This window comes from Prionailurus bengalensis, chromosome B4, assembly GCF_016509475.1.
Source record: "Prionailurus bengalensis isolate Pbe53 chromosome B4, Fcat_Pben_1.1_paternal_pri, whole genome shotgun sequence".
NCBI classification, from domain to species: domain Eukaryota; kingdom Metazoa; phylum Chordata; class Mammalia; order Carnivora; family Felidae; genus Prionailurus; species Prionailurus bengalensis.
The window spans coordinates 100456983-100475660 of record NC_057358.1 but is presented as its reverse complement, the minus strand read 5'-3'; the positions used below and the strand labels follow the sequence as shown (position 1 = coordinate 100475660).

General features: G+C 42.2%; 1 protein-coding gene across 1 annotated transcript in view; it reads left to right on the top strand.

The window, feature by feature from the left end:
* Positions 1-16017, top strand: part of E2F7 (E2F transcription factor 7) — a 40992-nt gene extending 24975 nt beyond the window's left edge. Inside the window, exons 8-13 of the mRNA XM_043561554.1 lie at positions 3731-3916; positions 4401-4473; positions 7730-8231; positions 9601-9856; positions 11348-11769; positions 13065-16017. Coding sequence (XP_043417489.1) covers positions 3731-3916; positions 4401-4473; positions 7730-8231; positions 9601-9856; positions 11348-11769; positions 13065-13235 — 1610 coding nt within the window. The 3' untranslated portion in view covers positions 13236-16017. The remainder of the gene's footprint in view (positions 1-3730; positions 3917-4400; positions 4474-7729; positions 8232-9600; positions 9857-11347; positions 11770-13064) is intronic.
* The last annotated feature ends 2661 nt before the right edge of the window (positions 16018-18678 follow it).

The window sequence follows — 18678 nt, the reverse complement described above, 5'->3', positions numbered from 1 at the left end:
CTTTTTTTTTTTTACTTCTTTTGGATTTATTATTTTTTATGCTTCCATAAAAAATTTTTTTTACTGGCTTTATTGGCTTATTAGCGGTAACTCTTTGTTGTGTTATTTTAATGGCTGCCTTAGGATTTATAGTATGCACTTTTAACTTATCACAGGCTACCTTCAAATGATGTACTACTTATATAAGGATCTTATAATAGCGTACTTTCACTTCTCCCTGCCTGGCCTTTGTACTATTATTACCAAACATTTTACTGCTCTGTGTGTTATAAACTCCACAATGCATTGTTATTATTTTTGGTTTAAACAGTCTATTGTCTTTTAAAAGATTTTCATAAGGGGAAAACTTTATATCTACCATGTAATCACCATTTCTGGTGTTTGTCATCCCTTTTTTGTAGGTGCAGGTTTCCATCTGGTATCATTTTTCTTGGCTTGATGGACTTTCTTTAACATTTCTTGTAGTGCAGGTTTGCCACTAATGAATTCTTCCAGCTCTCCTATGTCTAAAGATATCTTTATTTTCCCCATTTTCCAGCTTTATTGAGATATACTCAACGTACATCACTGTATAAGCTTAAGGTGTAGAGCATAATGATTTGACCTACATATATTGTGAATTCATCACTGCAGTAAGTTTGGTTAGCATACATCATATTAATACAATAAGAAGAGAAAAAAAGGGAAACAAATTTTTTTCCTTGTGATGAGAACTCTTAGGAGTTCTGTTAACAACCGTTAACTCTGTTAACAACTATTGTATATAACATACAGCAGTGTTAGCTATAGCCATCATGGCAGACATTACATCCTGAGTACTTATCATGTAACAGGAAATCTGTATGTTTTTTACCACCTTGCTCCATTGTTTTTAAAAGATATTTTTGCTGGGACTCCTGGGTGGCTCAGTCAATTGAGTGTCTGACTCTGATTTTGACTCAGATCATGATCCCAGGGTCATGGGATTGATCCCTGCATTGGGCTCTGGGCAGTGTGGAACCTGCTTAAGATTTATGCTCTCTCTCCCTCTGCCCCTCTCCCCCATTTGCGCTCTCTCTCTCTCTCAAAATAAAATAAATTTTTAAAAAGGTATTTTCGATGGGTAAAGGTTTCAGGATTGAAGGTTTTTCCTCTCAGTACTTTAAAGAAGTTGCTCTACTGTCTTCTAGGTTGGATTGTTTCTTGTTAGAAATCTATCATCTTGTTATTCCAGATATAATGTGTCCTTTGTGTCTGGTTGCTTTTAAGATTTTCTTTCTGCCTTGTTTTAAATGATTTGATTATGTGTGCTTTGGTATTTCTTCATGTCTCTTGTACTTGGGTTTGTTAGGCTTCTTAGATCTATGGGTTGAAGGTGTTTATCAACTTTGACAAATTTTCAGCCATTATTTTTTTGGATTTTTTTTTCTGTCCCCTCTTCTGTTCTTTGGAGACTCCAGTTATGCCTAAATTTGGCTGCTTGAAGTTATCCCACAGTTCACTGATGTTTTTTTTCTTTCATTCTCTTTTCTGGGTTTCATTTGGGAGAGTTTCTATTGATATATCTTCAAATTCACTATTTTTTTTCTGCAGCATTACAGTTTTTATCACTGGAAGTTTGACTTGAGCCTTTAGATTTTCGATGTCTCTACTCAACATGTTCAGTCTTTCCTCAAGTTCCCTGAGTTCATGGAATTATAATACCTGTTTTCATCTGCCCGTCTACTAATTCTATCGTGTGTCACTTTTGAATCCATTTCCATTGATTTGTCTCTTCACTGCAGGTTATATTTCGCTCAACTTTTTGTACCTGGTAATTTTTAATTATATGCCAGACACTAAGATGTGGGGTGCTAGATATTTCAGTTTTTCTAAAAATGTTCTTCATCTTTGTTCTGGGATGCAGTGAAGTTACTTGGGAACAGTGAACCTTTCAGGCCTTGTTTTTAAGCTTTGGTAGGCAGGGCCATCAGCAGTTAGTCTTTAGTGCATTATCCCCACTACTGAGGCAATAATACCCTTTTCAGCATTCTAACCAGTGACCCATGAATTACAAGATTTTTCCATGCTAGCTATTGACAACAGGCACTATTCCCAGCCCTGGGTGAGCTGCAAGACACTATTCCTTCTTCTCCTTTTGAGTGGTTCTTTCCGTAACATTGGGTAGGTTTCTCACATGCGTGGGTGTTCCACGGAATACTTAAGAGTGGGAGTACCTTCTGCAGATCTCCACCATTCTTTTTGTGTGGTTCTCCTTTCTGGTATTTTGCCCTGCAAATTCTAGCCATCCTGGCTTTCCTTGACTCCCAGCTCCAACCTCAATGTGCAGAGACTTCCAGTTTCTGTCCAGGTTCCCTTCCCTATACTCCAACCTGGAAACATTCTCCACACAGTAAGTGGGGGGGCAATCCTCAATCTCACTCCATTGATTCCTGTCTCTAAGCACCCTGCTGTCCAGTGTCTTGAGAGCCATTGTTTTGATATACTTTGTCTGATATTTTGTTTCAGGAAGGAGGGTAAATTTGTTCCCTGTTACTGTCTGGACCCATTTTCTTTTTGATTTTATAATTTTTAACTTTCTAAAGACCATTTTGGGGGTTTTTGTAAAGGTGATTTTGTTTTTCAGTTTTTATGTGTTTTAGAAAATGTAAGTCTAGCAGGGCCCTTCAGTTTATTAATCTTTTCATTAAAATGGGCATGCTTTGGGGTGCCTGGGTGGCTCAGTCAGTTAAGTGTCTGACTTGATTTCAGGTCAGGTCACGATCTCACGCTTCATGAGTTCCAGCTCCACATCGGGCTCCGTAATAACAGTGTGGAGCCTGCTTGGGATTCTCTGTCTCCCTCTCTCTCTGCTTGCTACCCCCACTGGCACCTACTCTCTCTCAAAATAAATAAATATTTCTTAAAATTATGCATGTTTTTTGGTCTCTGCACTGACAGCACAGAGCCTGCTTGGGATTCTCCCCTACTCATTCCCTCTGTCTCTCTTTCAAAATAAATGAATAAACAAACAAATGTGCATGCTTTGAACCTAGAAAGAAAAATCACACAGATGAACAGGGTAGGAATGACTAAACAACAGGGACTATTTCTATGTAGAAACATAGGCCTGGCTCTATACAGGAAGTTTTGTCCTGATTTTACACAGCCTCTTTAAGCAAAAAAATGGGCCTCCAAGGCCCTTCTATTCTCACTGTTCTGCAGCACTTCAACCATGACGTTTTTGCTGACCTTATTCCCTTGGTCACTTAGTAACTGAGCCTCCTACTGCCTAAGAAAGACATAATAGAGCATAATAGAAAATAGAGATTCGTATACTCATTGCCCTAGAGCTGTGGCAGAAGCGGCTGATCCCAATTAATGTTAAAATCTCTAAATATGTGTGTTGGGCTGAGCATGGTTGGGTTTTCCTTTGATATCTCTGCCCAAAGAAAGCATCTGAAATGTCAGGTCCATTCTAATTTGGGTTGGAGAACATTTTGCTCTACTTTTGTTGCAGTTGGGATAATTTTAGAATATATATGAATTCGGTCTCACTTTATAGTCTTTTACTAACTCTTAAAAAAATTAGTACATCTAAAGAAATTGGGGTTTGAGACAAGGCTCATAAGATTCCTTTGATTGTCTTAGTTTTTAATTTATAGGATAGCTCCATTACAATTACAGGCTCCCAAAGCTATATTCTAAAAAGGCTAAAATTATCCTGAATTATAGCTATATAACAACACTACCAATTCTCTCATTTATTTAGATGAAGAACTAGTGGATGTTTCTGCATCTGTCTTACCAGAATTGAAAAGAGAAACATATGGCCAGATTCAAGTCTGTGCAAAACAGAGGCTGGCTCGACATGGTTCTTTTAACACAGTTCAGGCTTCTGAGAGGATCCAGAGGAAAGTGAACTCAGAGCCCAGCAGCCCTTATAGAGAAGAACAAGGTATATGCCTTTTCTTATTCCGTGGACTCCGTCAGCTGTCATGTAACAGTCACCCTACCCAGGCATTTTAAAATGAGCTGACTCTAGGCCATGCCCTTTTTTTCACTTACCTGAAGTAAAAGGATGGTTGAGGGCAAAAGAGTTGCTGACTTCACAGGGAATGAACATGGCTCCGTGCCTGAAATTCATCCTAGTCAGCCATGAAGATCCACTGGTTTGCCAACTGGGTCTGTTTGATGCATCTCAGACATTCATCAGGTTTACAAAGCAACACTTGTTTTCTTTGTTTTGTTTCTAATTATTGATGAGACCTGAACTCCCCACTAATAGCTAGCTTCTGGAAATTTCTCTCTTTGAGTCAAAACCAGAACGGATTTGAGATAATCTTATAATCCCTGAGCTGTGAATAATGAATCCTACTATATATAATTGGTGTGTGTAAGTCTCTTGCCATATTTTGTTAGAATTTTATTTTCCTTTTTAGGATCAGGTGGCTACTCCTTAGAAATTGGAAGTCTGGCAGCTGTTTACCGACAGAAAATAGAAGACAGTTCACAGTAAGTAGTTTTTAAAAACTCTGAGTGTATTCTTTTCTATTTTCTGGTGTTAACTTTGAACACATTGAAATGCAACCCATCAAAAGGTAAATTTAGCAGTCTTCCTCAGAAGTCAGCCATTTGTTTATTAAGAATTTTCTGGGGTGCCTGGGTGGCTCAGTTGGTTGTGCGTCTGACTTTGGCTCAGGTCATGATCCCACAGTTTGTGAGTTCAAGCCCCATAGCAGGTTCTCTGCTGTCAGCACAGAGCCCACTTTCAGATCCTCTGTCCCCTCTCACTCTGCCTCTCCTCTACTCACACACACACACACACACACACACACACACACATACACACACTCTCTCTCTCTCTCTCTTTCTCTCTCTGAAAAATAAATAAATACTTAAAAAAAAAAAAAGAATTTTCTGTTTCCCCTTTCTGCCTAACACTGTTCTGGATATAGCATCAAGGACACAAAAGTAGGAAGAATGGATCCCCTATGCTAATGAAAGCTTATGGGAAAAAATAAAAACAAATACACTGAGAAAAGACAATCCACTACTAACATGGCACTGAGGACTGAAGATTGGAACTCCAGGAGTCATTTTGTCATTACCATAGATAACTTTGTTTATGAACCACCAGATCTTGTTCCAAAAGTTTTATATATATTAACTCATCTAATCATAACAAATGTTTGAGGTGGGTACTGTTTTTTTCTTCATTTTACAGAAAGGAAATGGAAACCCAAAGAGGTTAAATAACTTGCCCAAAGTCACAGTGCTGATTCAAACCCAGGATTCAAACCCAGACTCTTTGATTCAAATTTTGGGTCTGATTTTGAAGAAAATCACATATTATCAGAAGAAGCAGAGGAAGTGCTAATGAGGGAACGAGAGTGGTTTTTAAGGACAAATTTGGGAAGAAACAGATTATGATGTGGGGTCAGGGAGTACCGGGACATTAAGCCGATTAGTTTAGCTGTAATGATTTGTCCAAATAGGATAGTAAAGGGAAACATCATTCGTAAAAAGAACTTGGGGTGTTGGAGGTGAATAGGTCAGGTTGGCAAAGAGCTTTGAAAGCCAGGTAGAAGAGTTTGGGTTTATGCGACAGACAATGATGAACTATGTAGACTCCATGGAGAACAGCACTCTGGCTGCTTTTATTAAGCAGGTGGGATTCAGCACCTGCAGCCTTTCTGCTGTGTCATGGTGCAGAACTGAGCTGTGTCAGCTGCAGACGGAAGAGTAGAAATCAGTGTAAGACGGTGAGTGAGCAAGACTCACCAAGTAGAGACATCACAAAGAACACCTGGATCTCAGACGGTGGTGCTGTTGTTGGTGGAGGTAGACAGGTTGAGGATGGATGACCAGAGGGAGGACGGTGAGTGATAGACTCAGCATGGCCATGTTGAGCTTCTCACAGCCGAGTAGTAGTGATCACTCTCTCAGGCTGTGGTCGGACAGATACACTCACCTCTGCAGCCCGGTGCCCTCCATTTTAACTTCAGCACATGGACAACAAGACTGGGCAAAATAGGTCCTACTGATTAGTTCTTAGAGGAGTCTTTTTTTTTTTTTTTTAACGTTTATTTATTTTTGAGACAGAGACAGAGCATGAATGGGGGAGGGTCAGAGAGAGGGAGACACAGAATCTGAAACAGGCTCCAGGCTCTGAGCAGTCAGCACAGAGCCCGACACGGGGCTCGAACTCACATACCGCGAGATCGTGACCTGAGCCAAAGTCGGATGCTTAACTAACTGAGCCACCCAGGCGCCCCTCTTAGAGGAGTCTTACAAGGATTTTCTTCACCTGTTTCCAAAAATACACTAGAAATATGTTTTTTAATATTTAGACATTTTTCCATAGAAAACGCCCAGACATTGTTTATAATCTCATATGTTAAATGGGGGTTAATTTTTCATGTGTTCTGCCTAAAAATTGTGATACTGAACAGAACGGGACAAGAATGGCAGAAAATAATTTAGTAGGTAACTTTATTTCCTCACTGCCCAGTTCATTTATGTCACAGTGGATTTGAAACAAACCAGATATATCCTTTAAATGAAACTCTGGGGGCGCCTGGGTGGCGCAGTCGGTTAAGCCTCCGGCTTCAGCCAGGTCACGATCTCGCGGTCCGTGAGTTCGAGCCCCGTGTCGGGCTCTGGGCTGATGGCCCGGAGCCTGGAGCCTGTTTCCGATTCTGTGTCTCCCTCTCTCTCTGCCCCTCGCCCGTTCATGCTCTGTCTCTCTCTGTCCCAAAAATAAATAAACATTGAAAAAAAAAATTAAAAAAAAAATAAATGAAACTCTGATTTGGGGGCACCTAGGTGGCTAAAGTCAGTTAGGCGTCTGACTCTTGATATCGGCTCAGGTCACCATCTCACAGTTTGTGACATCAAGCCCTGCATTGGGCTCTGTTCTGTCAGTGCAGAGCCTGCTTGGGATTCTCTCTGCCCCTCTCCTTCTCTCTCTCTCTCTCTCTCTCTCTCTCTCTTTCCCTCTCAAAATAGACAAACTTTAAAAAAAATAAATGAAGGGGCGCCTGGGTGGCGCAGTCGGTTAAGCGTCTGACTTCAATCCAGGTCACGAACTCGCAGTCCGTGAGTTCGAGCCCTGCGTCAGGCTCTGGGCTGATGGCTCAGAGCCTGGAGCCTGTTTCCGATTCTGTGTCTCCCTCTCTCTCTGCCCCTCCCCCGTTCATGCTCTGTCTCTCTCTGTCCCAAAAATAAATAAACGTTGAAAAAAAAAAATTAAAAAATAAATAAATAAATAAAAATAAAAAATAATAAATAAATGAATAAACTCTGGTCCAGTCTTTGCTATCTACCCAGAATGTCATACAGTGCCTAGTGTGAGGCCCAGCTTCATCACGTTAGAGCTGGGTGACCCTCAGTAGGCTGACGAGCCTCTGAGCTTCAGTCTCGTAAACTGGTGGCAGAGAGCTATCATTATCATAATTATGTAAAACAATTATAATATTATGCTAACTGATAACTATTAGATGTAGAAGAAGCAGGGGAGGAGCCAGTCTGAGCTCTAACCTGAGATCCCTCAAAGGCGGCCCTCCCAATCCCTGACCATCTATCCACGTTACATGGGCCCCTGCCTCTGGGATTAGCTAATAGGTGCTCAAGGGGCACACTTCAGTAGCAGCGTGAGCAGCATTATCTCATTTCTGCTTTGGTACATCTCTCTGGAGGAAGGCAAAGAATCAGGAGCTGGTGGAACACGATAACTTGTTGAGACCCATTATGTTTCTTTTCATTTCAGGGGAAAGGCCTTTGCCGGTAAGAGAGTGATGCCTCCGTCAAGCAGCCTGGACCCTGTTGCTCCTTCCCCTACCCTGTCTGCTGACTCAGAATATCGTGTTAACCCTTTAGCGCACCAAGTATTTTCTGTGGCCCAAACGGACCTGCAGTCCTTCTCCATGCAGAATGGTCTGAATGCACAAGCGGGTGTCTCACCGTCTTCTGCCGCCTCAGACGGGGAAACGCCAAAGCCAGCCCTGCTGACCAGCCAGCCCTTGGTGTACGTGCCCTCCACCTCACTGTTCATGCTGTATGGGAACCTACAGGAGGGACCGTCCCCAGGGTCAGGCTCAGGGTCGGAGAGGGACGGTGGAAGCTTGGAGGTCACGGCATCAGAGCATTCACCCACCCCCTCAGTTCAGAAGCGCCTGGGTGAGGAGAGGAAGCCTCAAGAGGAGGAGCCAGCCACTAAAAGACAGAGCAGGGACTATGATGACAGCCCTCTAGCCCTTGTCATGCCCAAGGTAAGGGAGTTTGGGGAGGGAGGGACATGTTTAGTGACATCCCGTTAACCCAGAATTCCTTCCCAGTAAAGACACACAGATACTAATAAGCTACTGAGTCTGGAATGGAAGGTATTTTGTGTATCACTTGTATAACTAAGCCTGGGACTGGCTCTCCTATAGTCTTGCCATAAAGTAGTACCATAAGAAAAGCGATTTTGGGGGCGCCTGGGTGGCTCAGTTAAGCATCCAACTCTTGACTTTGGCTCAGGTCATGATCTCAGGGTTCATGGGATCAAGCCCCACGTCAGGCTCTGTGCTGAACATGGATCCCGCTTAAATTCTCTCCCTCTCTCTCTGCCTCACTCCTCCCCCCAGCACATGCATACATGCACACAGACTCACTCAAAAAATTTAAAAAAACAAGTGCTTTCTATAAAGTTCCTGCTTTGCATAAAATGCTAAACGATATATGAAAAATAGAAAAGAAAGACCCATAATCCTTCCACATAGAGGCAATCACCGTTAACATGTTTGTAGATCTCCTCCCTTTTTCTATACTTTCTGGGTTTGTTTTTGGTTTTTTTGTTTGTTTGTTTGTTTGTTTTTTTCAAACAAGTTGAGATCACTGAAATAGCCACCGTAATCCAGGAGGCACCAAAGTCTCAGAGTCAGGAATACAGGTGGTATTTGGCTTTTAGTGTCTGTGTCTGTTCTCATCCCTGTTCAGAGATCCTGTTTCCCCAGCTACAAAGTGAAGGGAGCAAAAATGTGAGCTGTTCGTATCTCTCACAAAGTAGCCCTCGAAGGTTAATGAGATATGACCAGTAAAACACTGTGAGAGCAGAAGCACGGTCATGACAGCAGTCCATGGTGGGTCAGCCAGACTCATAGAGATCAGTACCTTAGTTATGACCCCTTCTCTTTTATTCCTCCCTCTCGCCAGAGTGAATTGTTCTAATTGTGTATATAGCCTGGGGTTGCATAACAGCAGGGAAGACTGACTGGGGTATGTCTTAGGTAACCAAGACCGGCTTTGGGCCCATCCTGCCGTTCATACTGGGCCACTAAAAGATGCATCCACACTCTGGATGCATTAGCAGCTCAGAAATTTATTTCATAGTGTAAATACCATGGCCAGTTTTTCATTATTAAAACTCCATCATTTCTGTGCTTCAGAATCCTAAACCTCCAGGAGCACATGACATGTCCTTGATTTTCAGACCATTCCTAGAAGTGTGACCGAAACAACTCACATACACGATGCAGTGTGGCACATGGCGATCTCTGACCTTTCTGCTTATGTCTTAGCTATTTTGAGAAGGCTGTTCTTGAAATGTACTACTGGGATTTTTACGTGCCTTTCTGGTTCCTGCTTGGTTGTGCTTAGAAACCCTCAGATTCAACAGACATCGCTTCTCCCAAGACCCTGGGTCCCGGAGGATCTGCGCCCCTCGAAGACATTCACATGGAGAGTCAACTCTCTGCTGCAGAACAGCCTTCGGGAAAGGCTTCAGCAAACTGCTGCGTTTCTTCTGAGTGGGGAAGTTCTTCAAGAGATGCAGAGGTTGAAAAGTCTTCAAAAGAAAATGAAAGCACCAAAGAGCCCTCTTTGCTGCAGTATCTTTATGTACAGTCGCCAGCCGGTAAGGGATGTCACCCTGTCTTAGGGCCCCTTGGGGTAGTCAGATCATGAATTAGATTTTTAAATTTTTGTCCACGTCACCTGACCGAAGTAGCCCATTAGTGATGCTGTGTACAGCCTCTGAGCCATTTTACTCTAAACCGCTTGTTTCCTCCCTCTGTGAACCGAAGGCAAAGGCTGTCTTCGTTTTCACCAACTGGAAGGATACTAGGAAAATAATTAGGGCAAGTGAGTTTTTTGTTAATGCGTTGAACTTCATTTGCTAAAAAAGCACAATTCAAAAGATCGTTCTGTTTTTATAATTCAGCTGAATCTGGCATTGGTTCAGTTTACTGAACAGCATGAACCTCATGGCCACTATGTGCAGCTAGCCTGCCGATGTCTCGCATATCTGGAGGTACTGAGCATTCACTGTGGTCGAGGGCCAGGTCTGGAGACAGAGGGCTGGACATCAAAGCCACTTACAGTCTTCATGAAGTATTCAGCCATCCTCACCGGTAAAGCAGCACTAACCATGGCTGCTATGCCATGGAGGTGCTCTCAAAATTGAACTAAATTTTATAAGATAATACATCCGAAGCACTTCGATAATAGGACCTGACAGAAAGACTCAAGTGCTGTTAGTATTTCAAAATAAAGCTGAAACATAATAGATACCTAATTTTTAAGATATGCACCATGTACGTAAAGCTGCTCTCAATGCAAAGAGACTTTAACTGATTTTCCTCAGCTTTCCATTCACTTCACAGGTTAGGCAGGTGTTTTTTTATTGTTCTCTTATCTAGAAAATGTTCTTTATTCCACTAGCAAATATTTTTTGAGGGTCTAACGTAAGCATGATACTCAGTGGTGCAGATACATTGATGAACAAGAAACAGACTTGGTTCCTGCCAAATGAAAATGACAGCCCAGCACAGGGATTATTAGCTTTTTCTAGGCCAAGGACCCACTGACACTTTGGTAAAGCCTGTGGATTCTTCTTCACAATGTTTACAAATGCTTAAAATTATTAAATACATAGGATTATAAGGGGAAGTCAATTATACCAAAACAAAAAATAATTTTTACTAGTGACAAAGTCAAGGTGCTATTAATACTGTCAGATTTGTTGCCTAGGATCCAAGTTGAGGGAAATATAAATTTGCTAGAAATTTATAAGAATAAATAAATTTTGCTATAAATTTGTAAGAATAAAGATAACAATTTTTCCATCAAAGTTCATTTTCCTCCTCGACGTGGAACTCACATTAACTGACCCTCTCAGTAGCCCTGGGCATCTACCACATTGTCACACAGATGGTTGTGGGATCTCATTCGTGGCCATTGCTGAGGAGACGCAGTGCAGGGTGGGGAGAACACGGGAAGGGGGTTGGCTGGTCAGGCAGAATCCATTCTTTGTGGGTTCTTTCTCATTTGGAAGCGCCGTGCGGGATGTGAGCTGGAATGGTATCTTCCTGTTATGTTGACTTACCTTGTTCTGCTTCTGTTTCAGGATTAAATGGTTTCAATGTGCTCTTATCTGGCAGTCAGACCCCCCATCCTGTGGGGCCACCTTCAGGTCAGCTGCCATCACTCAGCATTCCTTGCATGGTCTTACCATCCCCGACGCTGGGCACTTTTCCTGTTCTCTATTCTCCCACAATGCCCAGGCCAGTTTCCTCTGCCCCTGGTGCTATCCCAAATGTGGGACCTGTGAATTTTGGCTTGCCTGGCCTCGGATCAACGGCTCATCTTCTCATCGGTCCTGCAAACATGGTTAATCCAAAATCATCGACACTCTCCTCCACAGACCCTCAGCTTCAGTGTCCAGGCTCACTCAACCTGAGCCCTGTGATGTCAAGATCACACAACACCATCCAGCCTGAATCCCCCATGTATGGGGGGCATCCAGTCTCTGTAGTAAAATTACAGCAGGTGAGTCCTAAAGTGAGCCCAGGAAGGTCATCACTCTGTGATGGGGTCTGCCTGCCTTTAATTAGCTTTAAGTCACATGACTGTAGGACGGAGGCTCTAGGTCAAGGTCTTCCTAGCTTCCACTGTAGACCCAGAGTTATCTGCTTATTTTATAAAGCATGGAGATATTAAGGCAGCAAATGCTGTGCCTTAAAGACAGAAATATTTTTAGTTGTCAATCTGTTCCTTAAAATTAGAGGGACTTATTTGAGTGATGGTTCAGGGGGGATTTGTGAGGAATGCTGAATAGTCAGATGATTTCTCCAGGCTTTCATTTCAGTAGATCAATAAAGGAGACCACCCTGAATTTTCGTTGTACAGCTATAGAAATAATCGAGAGAAACAGAAGTCTAGATACTAACACAAAGACTCTTATCTGTCATTTCTTAAAATGCAGTGTTTAGGAGACAGGAGATACATATAATGTATACAAATATACACATAAGACTATTATAATCGATATAAATTCATCAATACCCTATTTCCCCCTAAACTCCCATTTGTAGCAGTCAGTAAGTATGTGTTGATTTCCTCTTATGCCTTAGGCATTGTTCAGAGTGGTTACTTTTCTCTCACAGAGGAAGAGTTATGCTGTGGCCAAAAATATTTTAGACAAGTCTGTCAGAGGCTGACAAGGTTGCTAGACATTGAAATAAACAGTTTCTAAAGGTGATTATAATGTAATAACATGCTTTCTGATCACCAGTTATGTGCCAGGCACTGATCCAGGCAGTAAAGATATGCCAGTACACAGGATAAAGGCCCCTGTCCTTTGAGGGAACATTAAGGAGATCAACATTTAACACAAGAGGATACATATTAGCAAGTAAATAAAAAGCGGGAGACAGATACAGATACTTGCTATTTGCCCAGTGTGGTCTAAAAGGTGCTTGATAAATATGATCTTGTTTAATTCGTGCAGCTCTGTGAAGTCGTCACTTTTGTCATCCCCGTTGTATGGATGAAAACATTGAGGGACACATGGGTTAAGTAATTTGCCCAAGGTCACACAGCTGGTTGCGCCAGTGGCACCCTTCTAACCTGTTTGCTAGGCTGCCTTTCTGCACATGAAATAACAAAGTTAATTTCAGTTGTGGTAAGTGCTGGGAAGGTCAACCCAGATGAGTGTGACAGAAAAGTGCAAAGGAGAGAACGCTTACACGAAGATCACAATGACGCAGGCCAGGACAGGGCTTACTTAGTTCAGAGATCGAGGACAATTTGGACCTCACTGCTGTTTTTATTTGCTCTTTCAGTCACCAGTTCCAGTGACCCCCAAGAGCATCCGACGCACACATCGTGAGACATTTTTCAAGACGCCTGGCAGCCTAGGAGACCCGGTCCTTAGGAGAAGAGAGAGGAATCCGTCACGAAACACCAGCTCGGCACAGAGGAGACTCGAAATCCCCAGCAGCGGGGCTGACTAACCCCACGCCTCACCAGGCGGGGGCGGGATCAAACCACCTGAACTTCCCTGTCGCAGGTGATGCCCTGACGCTGGATGCAAAACGGAACGCAAGCCTTCCGGTCTTCGGCACACGTCCTTCCTCTTTCACCCACTGGTTCTGGTTACCTGCCCGTCATCACGGATCCTCTGTTTTCCGGAAAGTAATTGTTACTAATTGTGCATTCAGTACCAGTTAGAGTCCAGACTCTGTGCGTGGTGTCACAGTGAAAGCACCGACTGACTTCTGTGGTTTTGATTCAAGAATCCTCTTATTGCTGGAAGTAGATCTGAACAGGCTACTGGAGCCTTGTGGTTTTTCTGCTGGGGGAAGGGGGAGCTGTCTAGCACTTAACCAGGGTGAGCGTTCTGGGCATGTATTTCCCCTCACCCTGACTATAGATCTGTGGTGAGAGAAACTTCCTTTCTGCAGTTTCAAAAAGCTACTGCTTCCTTAGGCTTCACCAGGAAGCCAACTCCAGTTGTGAATCCTATGGTATTATTTATTTTGTTCCTGAAATGGGATTTAGTGCAAAAAGTTTACAACTACAGCAAAACACATGTTTTTTCAGGGTATGACGACTTGAATGTTTATACTTTTTTCCTATGATTTGCCCTGCACTTACTTCACAACCTGCTAATAATGTGGATAAATGTATATGCATGACAGAATGTCAAGACCAAAATAACTGTGAATGGCACACCTTGCTATACTGAACTGTGCTTACCCTGTCTGGGCGCGAGAACCAAGAGGGACACCAGCAGCCTGAGAGCTGACCCGTGTGAACCGTGAGGTGTTTACTGTTCATTTGTAAAAATCCTACCATGTGCAGTTCCCTTCACTCTGTGCCCCGTGGGTGTTTTATTTAAATGTTAACCGTAGAGTATCAGGTTTGGAGGCCTTCAAAGAATCGCTGTTTATTGAATAAATCAGGATGGTAGCAAGTGATTATATGGAAAATTGGAACCTGGATGGGACCTTGTGGTAGAATTCTGAAGAGCTAATGATGTGGAACTTGATATAGGAAGATAGGTGATCGTTTTATTTTTTCTTTTGCTTTTTTTCTTTATTATTGGAAGGGTAAGAGGGAAAATGGACACATTATGTTGAGCATCCAAGAGTATGCAAACCAGTTATTTTTCAGAGTTTTTCTGAAAAATACAAGTGGTGAGTGCAGGGATTTCATTGTGCTAACATGAATACTATTCTGGAAACAATTATGCAATACTCGTTTGTTAAACCATATTGCTTTAGGATTTCATCAAGTAGCCAAACTAGCTCTTTTATTCCTAGATTTTTTGATATGTACCTCATTCTTGTCTCTTCCAGTAAGTGGCTTCCCCCCTCCCTTCCTTCCTTTTTCCCTTTCTTTTTTAAGCTTCTGTCTTAGATTTAGAATCTTGGTGTAGGGTTCTATTTTATTATTTTTGGACCCAATAAAATGTTCTATGAAATAAAAATATTAATTTAAGAGACTCTGGGAGTCTGAGCAAAGTAGCTTTATATTAACTACAGGATAATATTAGCCTTATTACCCCACGAGATTTTTGAAAACTTGAGGTAGATAGCCAGATTAAATAAATTTGTTATTATATAAAATTTTTATCAACACTAAACTTATAAAGTTTACAACACGGCATTTTTTTCTTTTTTACAATCTTTGCTAGCATTAAATGGATAAAATTATGGTTCTAATCATCCACAGTTTCCTGGTAATGTTTACCCTGAGCTAATATGAGCTAATATTTGTTTTATACTTTTATTGAAACAAATAAAAATATGCCCTTTTCAGGACACACAGCATCTATATCTGCACAGGGTACATGCATTTTTAAATATACCATACTTAAGAACGTCCACAAAAATATTTTCACTTGAGAGGTCTACATTTGGAAGACATCCCAATCTGATTTTCCCCTCACTGTTTTTGGATGTTCGCCACTTATTAAACTTCTTTGCTATCCCTTTTTTTTAATTATTATTCTGTTCACATGATGACCATAAAAACCTCAGAGAGTTCACGGTTCTTGAGGGGTGTTAAGGAGCAACCAACCCCCTAAATGACAATATTAAGACTCTGTGATCATATTCAGCAATAGAAAACTGAGAACTAATCCCTTTTGTATCCGGGACACACTTTTTCATGTGGCTTCGTGATACATAAAAAAATAAAATGATGCTGTGGTTGTGTCTGTCAGGAGAACGTATGTTCCTTACAGAGCAACTGATGAAAATGGACTGCTAAGCTAGACTTGGGTATTTGGAGAAGCGGAAAAGCAATGGCAATCTTGAGTCTATCGTTGTATTACTTAGTAAAAGAAATAATTGTTGGGGACCCTGCTAAGGACACACAGCTGTGAGTAGGCACTGAGGGAAGGTGTGTGCCCTACACTGTCCAGGGTTTGTGAAACCCTTTCATTCTGGTACAAGAGTTGGGAGAACTTTTATACTTGAATCTACCTACCAAGTTTACATTGCTCAATTCTTTTTGGTAAGGTGCTATTTCTGTATTTAAGTAACTTTTTTTTTTTTTCAACGTAAAGCTGCTTTCAGCTAATCTTATTGCACTGCTAGTTTTGTGTAGGTATTAATTTTATTGCTGCTTACTGCTTTTGTTTTCATCCTATTTAGCTCTGCTCTTTTTTCTAACGGCTATATTATCTATAGCTGTCTGCTTGGAACTTTCCTATATGTAAACTGATTTGTTTTTCTTTTAGAAAAATATTAAACTTGATAAAATAGCAATAAAAATTAATTCATTTAATGAGATGTTGGTTGTATTTGCTCGTGGGCTGTGTGTACCAATTTCAGCAAAACTGTTCATTGTCGCAGCTCAGCTAACCAAGCCCTCATAAAACCCAAATCGGATCTTTTTTTTTTTTTAACGTTTATTTTTGAGACAGAGTATGAATGGGGAAGGGGCAGAGAGAGAGGGAGACACAGAATCAGAAGCAGGCTCCAGGCTCCGAGCCATCAGCCCGGAGCCCGACGCGGGGCTCGAACTCACAGACCGCGAGATCGTGACCTGAGTCAAAGTCGGATGCTTAACCGACTGAGCCACCCAGGCGCCCCTAAATCGGATCTTTTGATTGAGACTTCCTGGTAGTTCCCAAACACCAAACCTTAATATGTCAGAATTACACAGGAGCTTGAGAGGATAGGACTATGCTCTTGAGCCTCTGATTTCTACAGTCAGAATCTCCATAGGTTTGGAGCTTCCAGATGATCCTGATGCCTATCCACTTAAAAGAAGCTCAGGTGAATGCAATGCAGACCACTTCCCCAACTTCTCATGAAATCTGCAAGGTTAAATGCCTCTTATTCCAGCAAATGCCTACCTTGAGTTCAAAGCCAAATTCCATTGTTAACCCTCACTTTCAAATTAACCTCCAAACAGACCTAATCTGATTTTCTCTACTTTGTTAGCTCTCCAGTCATTTATGTCACGTTACTGTCAGTCCCCCCACCCCTGCTAAATTGTAGGGTCCTGGGGAAAGCGGCATTGAAACCCCAGTATCAAGCCCAGTCTTGGTACTCAGAAGGCCCGAAATGGTGAAGGGAGGAACCACAGGACCCCGCCCAACAGAGCTGGCCCCTCTGCCAGCACTGTTAGAGTCAGCTCCTGCCTCTCTTATTTTACTGTGGCCTCTTCCTTCCAACACACCACTTCCTGTCCCAGTCTCTAGCCTTCCTTCTCACAAGGCACATACATACAGTTGACTCTTGAACATGAGGTTTAAGGGGTGCCTGCCCCCGTGCAGTAAAAAATCCAGCATAACTTTTGACTCCCCAAAAACTTAACTATTAACGGCCTACTGTTGCCCAGAAGCTTTACCAATAACAACACATATTTTGTATAGGTACTGTGCATTGTATTCTTACAATAAAGCTAGAGAAAAGAAGAAAATCCATTTAAATGGACCTGCACAGTTCAAACCCATGTTATTCATAGCTGTATAACACAGGATTAAGCATGTTTCTACACATACACCAGGATTAGTTAGGATTTTACTAGCATATATTTAGCGGTATATTATGTTATAATGGGGTCGTGCTGCATTGTAGGCACCTACCAATATCTTCTCCCTACAAGCCTCCCCTTTTTGTCTTTCACGGGGTAAGTGCAGTGAACAAGCAGGACTCATGAGGTAGTCCTGAAGGCGATTTTGTCTTGTCTCCCCGCACTCCTTTGAAGCCTGGTCAACCGGGGTAACCCATCTGCCCCTGTTATGAACATCAGGTCAGGTGCTGTGACTTCTCTGGTTACCGCCAATAACAGAAGTTCTACAGCCATTTTAAGTTACAAAGACAGTCTCAATTTATGCAGGTGAACATTTAAAACTTCTGCACCTGGGGCTCAAGACGAGCAAGGAAGGCGTGGATCTTTGTTTCTACTGAGCATTTCCCCTTCCTCAACGTGCTTACCTAGATTACTAACCCTGGCAAGATCAAAGCGTGCGAACATTTGCCTCAACTTCTGCAATGCAGGCAGTACGTTTCCTGCAGCTGCTATTCTCCCGCAGTCTCTGGTTTTCCTGCAGTCCGTTCCACAGGCGCTCGTGGGCGGGATTTAGAACAGTCCAGGGCTGCCTCTATCCACTGCTAGCCCACATGCGGTGCCCTTTGCTCTGATTCTTGGAGAGAAGGTCCAGCCAAACTCATAGCGGCCTCTCCTTCCTTTTGCTGCCAAAGCTGCTGGCTCACCCACATCCCCTACATCCCCCAGGCCAGTGTCAGACACCAGAAAAGAGGGAGAGGCAAGCAACACCTCCCACACCTCCTCTTAGTGGTTCTAGGGAGGCAGGGGTGTGAAGCCACAGCATAAGTTTCCAAAGAAATCACAAAATCCATTTTTATTTCCATTTGCTCAATCTTTTCAAGGCCTACGGGTGAACGAATTCAACAGTGGCATAACTGATGTGCAAAACCTCTTCTATCAATTCTCTGGAACGCAGCCTTTATTCAATTTGGTGCTGCAGCCAAGCTCACTATCTAACGACCTGTTGTGATAGTTATAAACTTCCACTGTCCAAGATTTCTGTTTTCCTAGATGGTTGTTACAGCACTTACTATCTCATAAAAGTAATCTTTGATAGCTGTTGATTTTTTAGTGTTAAGATCAGTTTTATCAGGTCAATGTACTTTCTTAAGCATTTGAAAATGCTTCAGAAGCTAAAAAATAATAAAGCTAAAAGTTTTCTTTTTTCCATTCCATTTTGTAAATAGCCTGCCGGTCCTTCTGCACAAGCATCCACTCTTTCCCCAACTGTACCCTGAAAAACTCAACTATTGATGGTTATTCAAAAAAATTTTTTTTAATGTTTTATTTATTTTTGAGAGACGAGAGAGAGACAGAGACAGAGTATAAGTGGGGGAGGGGCAGAGAGAGAGGGAGACAATCCGAAGCAGGCTCCAGGCTCTGAGC